At 39.7% G+C, this 15,316-nt stretch overlaps 1 protein-coding gene across 2 annotated transcripts; it reads right to left on the reverse strand.

Annotated features, from left to right (window-relative positions):
* Positions 1–3,294: 3,294 nt before the first annotated feature.
* MSS51 (MSS51 mitochondrial translational activator) lies at positions 3,295–14,029 on the reverse strand. Of its 2 annotated transcripts, XM_069460125.1 has the most exons (7): positions 13,389–14,029; positions 7,964–8,208; positions 7,519–7,674; positions 6,781–6,905; positions 5,234–5,800; positions 4,492–4,585; positions 3,295–4,161 (listed from the first exon to the last, which is right to left on the reverse strand). In XM_069460125.1, exons 2-7 carry the CDS (start codon positions 8,182–8,184, stop codon positions 3,942–3,944), a joined length of 1,383 nt encoding a protein of 460 aa, XP_069316226.1. In that variant the 5' UTR covers positions 8,185–8,208; positions 13,389–14,029; the 3' UTR covers positions 3,295–3,941. The 2 variants fall into 2 exon arrangements, with proteins under 2 accessions (XP_069316226.1, XP_069316225.1); XM_069460124.1 differs by lacking the exon at positions 13,389–14,029 and having other exon boundaries at positions 7,964–8,273.
* Positions 14,030–15,316: the final 1,287 nt, after the last annotated feature.

Raw genomic sequence — 15,316 nt, forward strand, 5'->3', positions numbered from 1 at the left:
ATATAAATGCACTCATACAATATGTGGTTTTTTGTGACCGGCTTCTTTCACTTAACATAACGTTTTCAAGGTTCATCCATGTTGTAGCATGAATCAGTACTTCATTCCTTTTTTTTTTAATTTGTATTTTTAAATTAAATTTTATATTTTTAGAGATGAGGTCTTACTCTGTCACCCAGGCTAGAGTACAGTGGTGCAATCATAGCTCATTGCAGCCTCCAACTTCTGGGTTCACAGTCACATGCCACCATATCTGGCTAATTTAAAAAATTTTTTTGTAGAGACAGCATTCCTGCTATGTTGCCCAGATTGGTCTCAAAACTCCTGGCCTCAGGTGATTCTCCTATCTTGGCCTCCCAAAGTGCTGGGATTACAGATGTGAGCCACTGTGCCCAGTGTGTACTTCATTCCTTTTTGGGGCCAAATAATATTTCACTGTAAGGATATACCTCATTTTGCTTATCCATTCATAAGCCCATGGACATTTGGGTTGTTTTCACCTTTTGGCTATTATGAAAAAGGTTGCTATGAATACTTGTGTTTGTATTTTTTCATCTCACATGGGTACAAAGCTATGAATGAAATTGCTGGGTCAAATGGTAACTCAAATGTTTAACTTTTTGAGGAACTGCCAGACTATTTTCCAAAATGGCTGCACCATCTTATTATACATTCCAACCAGCAGTGCGTGAGGGTCCTGATTTCTCCATATCCTCATCAACACTTTTTACTTTCTTTTTATTGTAGCCATCATAGTGGATGTGAAGTGGTATCTCACTGTGGTTTTGATTTGTATTTCCTAATGATTGGCCATCTATGTATCTTTTCTAGAGAAATGTCTGTTCAGATCATTTGCCCATTTTTTAACTGGGTTATTTTTCCTTTTAAGTTGTGGGAGTTCTTCATATATATTCTGGATACAGGTCCCTTATCAGATATATGACTTATCAATATTTTCTCCCATTCTTTACTTTCTTGATAGTGTTTTTTGAAGCAGAAAATTTTAAATTTTAGTAGTCTAATTTTTTTTTTTTTTTTTTGAGACAGAGTCTCACTCTGTTGCCTGGGCTAGAGTGCCCTGGCATCAGCCTAGCTCACAGCAACCTCAAACTCCTGGGCTCAAGCGATCCTTCTGCCTCAGCCTCCCGAGTAGCTGGGACTACAGGCATGCACTACCATGCCCGGCTAATTTTTTATTTATATATATATATATATATATGTATGTATATATATATATATATATATATATATTTTTTTTTTTTTAGTTGTCCAGCTAATTTTTTTTTATTTTTTTAGTAGAGACGGGGTCTCGTTCTTGCTCAGGCTGGTCTCGAACTCCTGAGCTCAAATAATCCACCTGCCTCGGCCTCCCAGAGAGCTAGGATTACAGGCGTGAGCAACCATGCCCGGCCTTGGTAGTCTAATTTATCTATTTTTATTTTGTTTGCTTGTGCTTTTGATGTCCTACCTAAGAAAATACTACCCAATGAAAGTACATGAAGATTTATCCCTATATTTTCTTCAAGGAGTTTAATAGTTTTAGCTCTTTAGGTCTCTGAACTATTTTAATTTTTGCATATTGTGTGACGTGTGGATACAACTTTATTCTTTTGAATGTGGATATCCAGTTGTCCTGGACCATTTGTTGAAAAGTCTATTCTTTTCCCAAATAATTGTTTTGGTACCCTTGTCAAGACAAATCAATTGACCATAAGGTAAAGGTTTTTTTCAATTATTGTTATGGTCTAAATGTTTTGTGTCCCCCTAAAATTCGTATGTTGAAATCCTAACCTCCAAGATGATGGTATTAGGAGGTGGGGCCTTTAGGAGATGATTAGATCATGACTGGGATTAGTGCCCTTATAAAAGAGGCACAGGGGAGCTCAGTCACTCCTTCCACCATGTGAACACACAGTAAGAAGCACTTTAAACCAGGAAACAGGCCCTTACCAGAGATTGAATCTGCCAATGCTTTAATCTTAGAATTTCCAGCTTCCAAAACTGTAAGAAATAAATTTCTTTTGCTTATAAACCACCCAGTTTATGGTATTTTGTTATAGCATCCCAGACTAAAACAATTCTATTTGATTGATCTATAGGTCTATCCTATGCCAGTACCACATTGTCGTGATTACTGTTGGTTTGTATAGGTTGAATATCCCTTATCCCAAATGCTTGTAACCAGGAGTATTTCAGATTTCAAATTTTGAAATATTTATGTTATCTTTAGCACCGCTAATCTGAAAATCTTGAGATCTGAAATGCTCCAATGAGCATTTCCTTTGAGTGTTATGTCAGCACTCAAAATGTTTCAGATTTTGGAACTTTTCAGATTTTGAATTTTCAGATCAGGGATACTCAACCTGAAGTAAATTGTGAAATTGGGACGTGTGAGTCCTCCAACTTTGCAAACATTTTCATTTAACCCTAATGTAATTTTGGGTACTAAGTATTATCTCCATTTTACAAATGAGGAAACTAAGGCTTAGAGAATTTTAGCTTTCTCAGGGGCACAAAATTATCTGATGATTGCTCCAGGATTTATTCTCAGATCTACATCAATCCAAAGGACCACAAATGCTCCTTCTATAATCCAATCTCAATCTCTCTTCCAGACTTAATTTATACTAATCCTCAAATGTACCCTAAACTATCCCCTATGCTTTCTACTTCCAAGCTTCTGCTTCTGCTATTACTTCCACTTGGAATGTCCTGCCCTGTTTCATAAAATTCTAATTCACAATATCTTCATTTTCATTTCATGAAGTCATCTTTTTTCACTCTATTTCCTTATCACTATAAGCCTCTCTTGTATTTCTTATTCCATATTACACATTGCAATAAAGATATCTGTATACATATTATTTCCCTTCCTACATAAAAAATAAGGATGAAGTCTCATTCACCTTTCAGTCTCCTCAAAGCCACAATATAGTACCTTTCACATGGCAGATACTGTTTTGAATGAATAAATGAAATTCTAAAATTACCCCTACTACAGTGGGCAATAAAACTATATATGTGTGCACTGGGGTGATGACGTATGTGTGGATGAAGGTCATGGCAAGACTAGGAATGGAAACCTAGGGAATGTCCTAATCCTGAGAGTGTCGTAAGAGAAGAATGATATGAGACAAGTGTGTGGTGGAGTGGCAGGACCAAACAGAGAGCTGATGCTAATCACTCATTTGGCAAGAAACTTCGAATCTTGAGGTTTTGTGTGAAGATGAGTAATACTTGCCAATGAATAGGAAATAAGATAAAACAAGTGGTTTAAGAAGCCCCAAACCGAGTTTATTATGATATAAAACAGGGGATAACAAATAGCTCGAGTATATTCAGGTAAAGTCTGACATACCCTGAGATATCTAGAATATAACACCAGGGCTCCTCTAGGGTCAGAAGTCTCCAAGAAAAAATAGGGAAATGAGACATTTCTCTCAAAAAAAGACATGAAATAGGACAGTGTGCCAAACCTTACAACCTCCTCCATGTCTCTGACTTTCCTGACTTGTCCATTCTTGAACCACTTCAAGTCATCAACACCTCTCCATTTTTTAGCCCAAATTGCTCGATGAGAAGAAAGTCTTTTTCAGATAGAACAAGGTGGTTCTCATTCTTCTCCTCAGTGCTATCTGGCCCCAGTCAAACGGTGTAATTTCCTCACAAAGGAAACTCTTAGGAACTCTACACTCTGGAAAGACCAACATCAGGGCTTCTTGCCAACCACTAAATCTAGAATCCTATCTCTAGAAGCTACTGTGGCTAAACTCTTAGAAATGAGTCATGTAATACAGGAACTCTCATTCAGCTGAGAATCTTTACTCAGATAGTGAATGAGGTTTAGAATATAGTGGGTTTCAAAGCTGGCAACAACCTGGCGATAACAGGGTAATTTCATCACAACCTCTTCATTTTCCAGACATCCAGTCAAGATCTATTTAAACCCCACCATCTACTTTCTCTTCCAATTGCCTCTTATCCAGCTGGCAGGACCTTCCAAGAAATATGATATAGTAGGCACTGCAGTATACTGGCGGCTTGTTGGGGTTGGAATAGACCTGTTCAGGTTTGAGGGACATGAAAGGATTAGCCCCATAGGCAGTGATGTGTGTATCCAGTTCCACCAGAATCTGCAAAGAGGATGCCAATTCCTGATGGCTGTGGAAGAGAGATAAGAGAAATTGCTCTAATGATTATAAGAGATAAGGGAGAAATTGCTAAAGAGCCTGACATTTCTATACTCAAAAATCCCTCAAATTACCCAAGGCTACACTAGGCAAGAGATATCCCTTCCTCCCAAATGTCTCACCAAATATCCAGTTAACTAGCACAGGACTTTGTTCCAAGGGAATGAAAAAGCCACATGTGAGAAGAATATCCTTATCATAAGGTAGATGAGCAAGGTGAGAGTAAAATGAGCTCATCTTTCTTTATAAAGACAGGTGTGAGTGAGTCACGGGAGTATTACATATATGAAGAGGTCAAAACCTGTAAACAGTAATCAATGTAGGGATCTTGTAGTCACGAAGTAGCAGCAAGGTGGGCAGCCAAGCTTCCATCAAGTCTGGGGAGGAATGAAAACCTATGGTACAAAAATGGAAATAGGAATAGGGAGGGGAAAGACTGAAGTAGATTGTAAGAGCAAGATATTTCTTTGATTGTGTCCACACCACCCCTCACCTTGCTCATCCCCAATACTCCTCATCATCCACCCCAGTGTCTTCAATTCTTTTGTTTTTGTTTGTTTGTTTTTAAAGACAGGGTCCTGCTCTGTTGCCCAGGCTGCAGTACAGTGGCATGATCATAGCTCACTGCAACCTGGAATTCTTGGGCTCAAGGGATCCTCCTTCCTCAGCCTCTTGAGTAGCCAGGACTACAGGTGGACGCCACCATGCCCGGCTAATTTATATTTTAAATTTTTTGTAGAGAGTAGAGACAGGGTCTCACTATGTTACCCAGGCTAATCTTGAACTCCTGACCTCAAGTGATCCTCCTACCCTGGCCTCCCAAAGTGCTGGGATTACAGGCGTGAGCCACCACACCAAGCCTTCAGTAGAAAATTCTGAACACACAGGTGTAGTATATATGGCAAATTATCAACCAAGATTGTCATCACATTGTGTTTAATGAGACCAAATGAATGGGGTTGCAAAGATAAAAGATGCAAAATTCAGGATGGAAAATTCTCAGGGAGAGCCAAACAGTATTCCTCTGAACCAATGACTCTTACCTGGATGGAATGCCACTGCCAAATCTGGACGGGCTATCTGCCCAGTCTCTACCTGCTCCTCCCAGAAGTCATGATAGAGGTCCCTGTGGCCACTAAGCTGAATTGTGCCTGGTTCTAGGGGTGAAGTTGAGGTGCTCTGTGAAAAGCCAGTAGCCACGTCTACACCCACCATGATCACACGGAGTCCAAGGTGTCCAGGAAACATGTAGCCAAGCTCATCATAGTCCCCAGGGCGAGCAAGAAATGTCTCCACATGGGAAGCACCAATCACATGTACTGTGCTTCCTCCAGTCTTCCTAACATCTATCCCCAAGGCCCTAAGCCCTAGGCCCATTGTCAAGGGCCTTGACAGGGCATCTGTCAACAGCCGCTTCAAAGATCCCTGCAAGATATCTGGGTCTGGCCTTGGCCGTCCTACACTGGCCCATAGGGTGGTCATGGCATGACTACCTAGGACAGCATCCAGTGTAGCATCTAGCTGTGACCCTTTCATAGAAAACCAGGTGTCCCAGTCTTGTACAACTTCAGCCGGCAATGGCCAAGGTCCTGAGGGTAGGACAAAATCACCTGAAGGAAGAAGGAATAAGAGGTAACCTAATTGTAATCATCAGAGAAATGCAAATTAAAACCACAATGAGATACCACCTTACCCATCAGAATGGCCATTGTTAAAAAGTCAAAAAACAGATGTTGGCATGCATGCAGTGAAAGGGAAAGGCTTATACATTGTTGGTGGGAATGTAAACCCCTACAGCTCTATGGAAAACAGCATGGAAATTTCTCAAAGAACTCAAAGTAAACCTACCATTTGATCCAGTATTCCCTCTACTGGGTATCTAAGGAAGTCATTGTATAAAAAAAAGACACCTACATCCAAATGTTTATCATAGTACAATTCACAATTGCAAAGATATGGAATCAACCTAAGCGCCTACCAATTGAGGAGTGGATAAAGAAAATGTAGTGTATACATTAATATATACCATGGGGTACTACTCAGCCATAAAAAGGAATGAAATGTCTTTTGCAGCAAGTTGGATGGAACTGGAGACCATTATTCTAAGTGAATTATCTCAGGAATGGAAAAACAAATACCACAAGTTCTCTCTCATAAGTGGAAGCTAAACAAGGGGTGTATATGGTCATAAAGTGATGTAATAGATATTGAAAACTAAAAAGGGTGGAGGGTGGGAGGGGGGTGAGGGATAAAAATCTGCCTATTGAATACAATGTACACTATTCTGATAATGGGTACACTGAAAGCTCTGACTTCAGCATTATACAATTTATCCATGTAACAAAAAACACCTGTATCGCCTATATCTATGGGGAGGGGGGGAAGTAACCTAATCCTTTCCTGGCTTCAAAATTCCCTTCTCACTAATGATCAATATTCTCTCTATGTTCACCCTGCCAACCAGTGACCAGGAGTACTACATCCCTTACCCCAGGTTCTTCTTTTTTCATGACAATATGCTTTCCTGTATTCCTTCAAGTACAACCAACTATGACCATTATAGCAAAGTTTCCCAACACTACCACTCCACCTGTGACCAGAAGCCATTCCATGAGACGGTCCACAGCCACAAGACGAAGCTCTTGACAAACCCTCCTGTGTGCTGGCCAGTCTGACTTCTGGCACTCTGGACCACAGTAATAGACATTTCTGCACCTGAGAAAATGAGTCACAGGAATAGATGTTGTATACATAAAGGTGATTGGGGGTGTCTGGGGAAGGGATTGATATTCCTATATCTAGGAAGAAAGATCAGTGAATAGGTCAGGAAGGTAGGGAAAGGAATGACAGCTGATACAACAAATTTGGGGACTGCATTTGGCAGAAGAGGTAGGAGATAGTTGGAAATATAATTATTCTCCCAGACAAAGTGACACCATAGTCTCTATCTATCTGGAACATCTCACTTTTTATATCTCTTTTAAAACAAAACAAAACAAAACAAAACACCAGGAATTTGTAGCTGCCCTCTCATCACAGGTATGGTTCAACTCCAACCTCCTTAGAGCAGATGTGGTCTTACTCTTGGGGTACTTAAGAAAAGGGAGACAGAGAGGATTGTATTGTGGTCTCTTGTCTCACTTCCCCATAACACCAAAAATAAGCAGGATTAGAACCCTGTTATGATCACTCTGTAGTACGGATGATACAAAATAAGGAAAGAGCCTTAAGTTATTTAGAAACCTTTCAGACCTTTCCTTTTAGAATGAGGTCTTAGTACAGAGTCATTTCTGAATGTCTCCGCATTAGTCCCCCACAAGTCAGTCACCTTTTGCAGTGCCGGAGGACCTTGGAGTCTGAAAGGCCACTAGGGAGTGCTCTACAGTGAGCACAGAATCGGAATGTGTCCTCCATCCTCTGGAACATTTCTTGAGGACATCGAAATCCAAAGCCTGATACGGGGATACCCCCATCTACCACCAGCCTGCAGAAACAGCAGGGGGAAAGAAAGGCAATAAGGAAAAGAATATTTCCAAAATCTCTCATGTCCCCCCACTACCTCTTATACCACCTACTCCTATGTCTCCTACTGACATCATTTCTCACTTAAGCCAGTTATATTTCTTCTATAGTAATAAAACTAGCAAAAGTTAGGATGTGAAAACCCCTCATTGCAAATATCCCGTATTGCCCAAATTATATTCCCTTTCTATCTTCTGAAATCACTTCTACCAAAGACAATATATCCCTCTTCCATAAAGCTGGTCACTCACTTGTATTCTTCATAGCTTTTCATATTCAGCTTTTGAAGGATCAGCTGGGATAGGCCAGGAACATTATTCTCCAAGGATAAGAAGCCAAGTGCATCAATGCTAGGGCCAGGTTGTGAGGGGGTCAGAGGCACAGGGGTAACAACTGTGGGTGGGGTCACAAGCACAGGAGCCACAGATGAGGGGAGTTTCTTGTGCCTTCGTCGCCGGGACCGTGGAGCCATGGCCTGTCCAATGATACCTGGAGACTATATGCAGAACAGATATGGAATGGAATTTTATAAGTTGGACACATAGTATTTTCATATGCTTGACTTTCACTTCTCCTTCTGGTCTCTCAGACCCAAGTTATCAGTAAGATTTAGTATTTACTGATTATTGATCACCATAGGCAGTTGTGAAAAAATAGAGAAATAATTATATATGAATATAATTTATACATATATGTGTTACATATGAAGTTCTATACATAATGTAGTAATATGTAAGTAAATGCATGAAAAATATCTGGGAGGGCTCATAGAAAAGTGATAACAGTGATTAACTCTGAGTAGGGTAAGAAGGCAATGGGATAGGAACTGGGTTGATCAAGGGGGACTTTAGACTTACCTGTAATGTTTGACTTTTTTATAAGATATTCATATATTTTTAGTGTATTTTCAAAATCGACTTAAAAGAGGAAAAAGCAACAGAAGTTTTGGCTGTCCATAACTACCATCTATTTGGAGAATTAACCAATCTAATCTAGCTGGAGAAATAAAATATTCATTTTAAAAGACCTATCATCACATTTACAAGCAATAAACTATGAAGTAAATGCATACCACAATGCTAAGAGTTATGTAGTCAAAGCAAGTCAGACAGACAAATTACAAGGAAAATTTCCTAAAGAGGTGAGTTTTGAAGTAGAAGTAAGCCTACACCCTTGTACTACCTAACTAGGACTTTGTGACATCTTTCCCTGTCTCATTTTCTCTCGTGTTTTCCACAAGGGCTGAGCAAACAAAAGGGACCATATTGAGAAATAGTAAGACATCCATTTATTCAATATATGTTTACTAATAAACAGATAAAATAATTTGCAGAATACTATATAGAAACAAGTAAGAAAAATACGTCATATCTCATCTAAATGTCCTATAGGGGGATTAGATGTAAGCTATAAAGCAAGGTATTATTATATATAAATCCTACAAGAAAAGTGAAAGCACTAATGGAAGATCAGAAGAGATTCTCTTCAGAGGGTGAGCTATAGGAAAACTTCATGAAATAGGTAGCAGTTGGAATAGACCTTGAAAAATGGGAATATTTTGAATACATGGAGACAGGGAAAAATGAATTCTAAGCAAAGAGAAGAGAATGAGAACAGAAATGTAAATAGGCCCACTCTGGAAATTAAGAAACAGAATGACTTGAGTTTCAATGTTAAGTCTAGAGATCTAAATATAAGGGCTAAAACTATAAAAATGTTAGAAGGTAACAGGGGAAAGCTTCATGACATGGATTTGGCAAAGATTTCTTAGATAGCAAAACACAAGTAACAACAATAACAACAACATAGATAAATTAGACCCCATCAAAATTAAAAATTATTGTGCATCAAAGGACACTACCAACAGAGTCAAATGACAACCCACAGAATGGGAGAAAATATTTGCAAATCACGTATCTGATAAGGGGTTAGTATCAAGAATATATAAAGAACTCCTACAATTCAACAACAAAAAAACAGACAACTCCAGCCAGGCACGGTGGCTCACGCCTGTAGTCCTAGCACTCTGGGAGGCCAAGGAGGGCAGATTGTTTGAGCTCAGGAGTTCTAGACCAGCCTGAGCAAGAGTGAGACCCCGTCTCTACTAAAAACAGAAAGAAATCATATGGACAGCTAAAAATATATACAGAAAAATTAGCCGGGCATGGTGGCACATGCCTGTAGTCCCAGCTACTCGGGAGGCTGAGGCAGGAGGATCGCTTGAGCCCAGGAGTTTGAGGTTGCTGTGAACTAGGGCTGACGCCATGGCACTCTAGCCCAGGTGACAGAGCAAGACTTCGTCTCAAAAAAAAAAACAAAAAAAACACAGACAACTCAACTAAAAAACGGGCAAAATATTTGAATAGAATTTTCTAAAAGAATATATGCAAATGGACAACAAACAAGAAAATACGCTCATTAGTCATGAGGGAAATGCAAACCAAAACCACAGTGAGATATCACTTCACACCCACTAGGAGGGCCTATTATTAAAAAACCAGAAAACAATAAGTGCTTATGAGGATGTGAAGTAATTGGAACCCTCATGCACACTTATGGGAATGTAAAATGGTACAGGCACTATAGAAAACACTATGGTAATTCCTCAAACCGGCAATTTCATTCTTAGGTATATATACCAAATAACTAAAAATAGGTACTCAAACACGTTTACACATGAACATTCACAGCAGCACTATTCACAATAGCCAAAAGGTAGAAATAATCCAAAGATCCACCAATGGATGATAAACAAATTAGAATTCAATAAATATTATTCAGCCATAAAAAGAAATAAGGCTGGGCATGGTAGCTCACACCTATAATCCCAGCACTTTAAGAGACCAAGGTGGGAGGACTACTTCAGACCAGGAGCTGGAGATGAGCCTGGGTAACATAGCAACACCCTGTCTCTACGAAAAAAGTTTTTAAAAATTAGCTGGGTTTGGTGGCTCGTGCCTGGAGTCTGAGCTACTCAGGAGGCTGAGGCAGGAGGCCCACTTGAGCCCATGAGTTACACTGAGCTACAATCATACCACTGCACTGTAGCCTGCGCAAGAGAGTGAGATCCTATCTCTAAAAAAAAAAAAAAAAAGAAAATACTGATACATGCTACAATGTAAATGAACCCCCAAAACACTATGCTAAGTGAAAGAAGCCAGACACAAAAGGTTACATGTTGTATGATGCCATTTATTTGAAATATATGGAATAGGTAAATCCAAAGACAGAAAGCAGATCCAGTAGTTGCTAGGGGCTAGGTGGAAAGGAAAATGAGCAGTAATTGCTTAACTGTTATGGGATTTTCTTTGGGGTAATGAAAATGTTTTGGAACTAAACTAAATGTTTTGGAGGTTGTGGTTACATAATATTGTGAATATACTAAATGCCATTTAATTGCTAACTGTAAATTAATTTTATGTTATATGAATTTCACCTCAATTAAAAAAGAAAGAAAGAAAGGTATCCGTAGAGATTGAGAGGCTAAAAAGTTATTAATCCCCAGATTAATTGCCTCCAGGAATAGAGAAATGATAGATAATAAAAACACTGGCAGTGGTTAGTTTTACTGTGAATGCGGTAACTATTGAAGCTCAAAATAGGGATCATGTTTTGTTACAAAAATGGTCTGACATTTGATCCTTCTGGACCATATCTGTTAGGGAAAAAACTCCACAATCATCACGCAGCCGAGATGTAGGTAGGTGACAAAAACAAACAAACAAACAAAAAAAATCCTGGAATCAACCAGCTCATACCCCTTTCTTACAACATGACTCTTGCAACCCTGTGTCCTTCAGGTTAATGGAGGAAAGAATTTGTATTTTCCTATGTACTTTTTCTCTTTACTCTTATGTTTTCATCTACTCTCTTAATATCTCCCCTCATCCCATGGGTGAATGGATGGTTTCAGAGTCCATAGAAAAGAGGTAGCTAAGTTCATCTGTATACCATATCCTCTATATTACCGTAATGAAGAAGAAATTGGTCCTAACGATATTAGATTATGTTAGGGTTTAAGGGTCACATCCCTTTACTAAAAGGTGAATGGAATTGCCCTTCACACTTTATGACCCCATTTCTAACAACTGACTGCATTCTGCCCTCCACTTTTTTGTTTTGTTTTGTTTTTGAAACAGAAAACACCTCTGTCGCCTGGGCTAGACTGCAGTGGCATCATAATAGCTCACTGCAATCTCCAACTCCTAGGCTCAATCGATTCTCCTGCCTCGGCCTCCTGAGTAGCTGGGACTACAGAGGCATGCCACCATTCCCCACTAATTTTTTCTACTTTTTGTAGAGATGTGGTCAGGCTGGTCTTGAACTCCTTGGCCTCAAGTGATCCTCCTACCTTGGCCTCCCAGAGTCCTAGGATTACAGGCGTGAGCTACCATACAGGGCCTGCCCTTCACTTTTAATCACCATATATTATCATTGCTTTTCCAGAATCACTGCCATTCTAGAAAAGCATCTACTCTACCTACCTGCCTCAGGCAACGTAATACCTTCTTAACCTTGAAAGAATGGACTTTTTTTTTCTTTTACAGGTTATGTCTCAAATCAAAGACACTTTGATTTATGACAACTCTAGGGTCTTAAATCCCAGAATTTACAACATCTCCCTGAAGTTAAACCATAAGCCTTTTGCTGCAATGCAAGTCAATTAAGGTCAGAAAGGTATTGTCTCACTTATCTGCATTTCCAAGGACAGGTCTTTCTCCAAGGAAAGATTAACTCTTGGCAATCCGGTAATTGGCTGAACTGGCTAGAAGTCAAAAGGATCACACGGTTTAGGGAGCAGGAGTGGTGGTGGTAAAATCTCTAATATCATCGTCTCCTCTAGAACACAAGGTTCAACACTCAAATGAGCTAGCTTTTTGGCAGGAAGGTAAAAAGGTGGGAATGAGAAGCCAGGTCTTTGCATTTGCATCTATGTACACCACCAGGCTCATGTCTGAGTTTGTGGCTCAGACACAGCTTCCCTGGTTCTAACTTTCCTAAACAAGCTGCAGTCTCCTCTAAGTTCAAGGGGTGTAAACTGAGAGAAACAAAGGGTGGGGGGAAACAGGAGACATAAGGGAGAAGTTGGAAAGAATTGCAGTAAGCTCTCAGAACTTTCCAGAGTTCAGAGTCTACCCAACCTAGAAAAGGAATCAGTTTAACTTTTTTCTAGCCATTCCCAGTGACTTGGGCTCTAATTTATTCCCAGTATATGGAGAGAGAGAAAACCAACACCGAGAACTGAAAAGGAGAGGAGACATGAACTTGATTACATAGAAAAATTATTATCCTTCATCTCCAAATTACATACCAAAATATTAACCTATTACCAGACCTAGGTCTTCCATCTTCCTCCTTACCACGAAACGTCCCAAGCTTCACCTAAACCACAGTCATCTTCTCATTATCTCCAGACCAGGAGGGCCCATCTAATTTTCTCTAATTCACCAGCAAATACAATTTATCTTTGGAGAGGGAGAAGGGGCAGTGAAACTGGTCACTGGGGACTCTCAAAAGGGCCACAAAAAGAGAAAGAGAAAAGGAGAAATACATTAAGAACACTGCAATTATGACCACATTCAGCTGCTTAATCAGTGATTAACACTCCCTGGGGTGAAAAATACTTTACTCAATTATAAACTAAGCAAGCAGACAGGTTGATAGGGAAAAACTTACCCTGCTAAGCCCTCAGCTTCCTTCCTTCTCTCTTTCCTCCAAGTGAAGTAAGTGCTTGATCTCCTCAAATGTAGGTTGTGGGTTACTTGCAGCTGTCCCTTCATATCACTTTCCTCTGCAAACTGCTGAAATGCTGGATCTCAGTGATTAAGTGTGCCCTGCCAACCAGATAGACAAGGCTGAATTCTCCTTCATTAGGCAAGTAGGGACCTGGCCCCTTGCCTGGGGACTTCTCTCTTTCTAACCCTCATTCTCCGCCAAGAAGGCTCAGGACTCTATCAACACTCCCAAACTCACTAAAGGCCAGGCAGGCTGAGGAAAAATGAAACGTACTGCTTCCTGAACCTCTCTCACTCAAAGCACATTTCTGTTCTCAGTTTACAACTTTAGGAAAAAACCCTGGGGATTTAATGCAGAAGTCAGTATTTGGCTGGAAAGAGTAGACATCAGCCCAGAGAACAGGAACCCCTGGAGTCCTGTAAGTAAATCTAGACCCAGGATGAGTTGACTCAAGCCCAATGTCCTTTTTTAGCATAACAAACACTGTTCAAACAGAACTCAACAATGTCCAGTCTAGGCTTAAGTACAAATATAACATCCAAGAAAGGAGAAAAAAATGGTCTTTTAATGGTAACAGAAGAAAATCAAATATAGGGGAAACATGCAGAATTAACTTGTAAAATTCACTTTCCCTCAAAGGACAGCAAAGTACTCTCTCAGTGAGTGTCATCAGGGGCACTCTATCTATTTCAAAAGAGGAATAAATGCTTCTGGAATATTAAAATAAGCAAGACCAAAATTTTAGTTAATGACTAAAAATGCATACTATTTCTAGGAAAAGAAAAGAGAAAAGAATCAACTCAACCATTCTCTCATTCCTTCTTGTAATGGATGCCGATGTAGGGAATTCAATTCCACATTCCAGCTCCTGTCAGAAGTTGATAGGGCAGTGGTCTTACATGACTGCAAGATCTGGTTTTCTGCTTACATCTGACCCCAGAAGTCACTTACCTGCTTCTGTGAACATCATCAAACTGGGGAACAGAACCACCTGCAATGAGGTCCTGGAACGTGGTAAATCAAATCCACGCAGGAATCTCAAACAGTAGAAAGCACAAACTACAAGTAGGGAAGGTGGAAGAAAAGTGTTAAGGATTCACCAAAACATTACATAACATTATGCAGAATGGCTGTGGACAGAGAAAAACTAGTTGCAATAAGCAAAAACCCTGAATAAAATAGGTAGGATTAATTTTGAGTAAAAGTTCAGGACAAATTCAAATTTAACTGGCCTCAAAATTTAACTGAGAATCTCAAAGATTTTGAGTTCTGAGGGCTGGGCACCGTGGCTCACGCCTGTAATCCTAGCAACTCTGGGAGGCCGAGGAGGGAGGATTGCTTGAGCTCAGAAGTTTGAGACCAGCCTGGGCAAGAGTGAGACCCCGTCTCTACTATAAATAGAAAGAAATTAGCCAAACAACTAAAAATAGAAAAAATTAGCTGGGCATGATGGCACGTGCCTTTAGTCCCAGCTACCTGGAGGCTGTGGCAGGAGGATCGCTTAAGCCCAGGAGTTTGAGGTTGCCGTGAGCTAGGCTGACGCCACAGTACTCTAACCTAGGCAAAAGAATGAGACTCTGTCTCAAAAAAAAAAAAAAAAAAACCAATTTTGAGTTCTGTTAATAATGGCTGAACTGAAGAAAGTACAAGAAGTTAGAGATTGACTTTTCTAATTCAGAAATATCATCTTTGAATATAAAGAGGAATGCTATATATAGAAAAAATTTGATGTTGAATATTAACTTATATTTTACCATCACTATTACTTGCTCTGATAGACATTTAAAGTTATAATTTAGAAAAATGAATGCACAATTTGCATTCATGAGTTGTATTTTAAAAATCTTAATAAATGGCTGGGCGTGGTG

This window comes from Eulemur rufifrons, chromosome 28 (assembly GCF_041146395.1).
Source record: "Eulemur rufifrons isolate Redbay chromosome 28, OSU_ERuf_1, whole genome shotgun sequence".
NCBI lineage: Eukaryota > Metazoa > Chordata > Mammalia > Primates > Lemuridae > Eulemur > Eulemur rufifrons.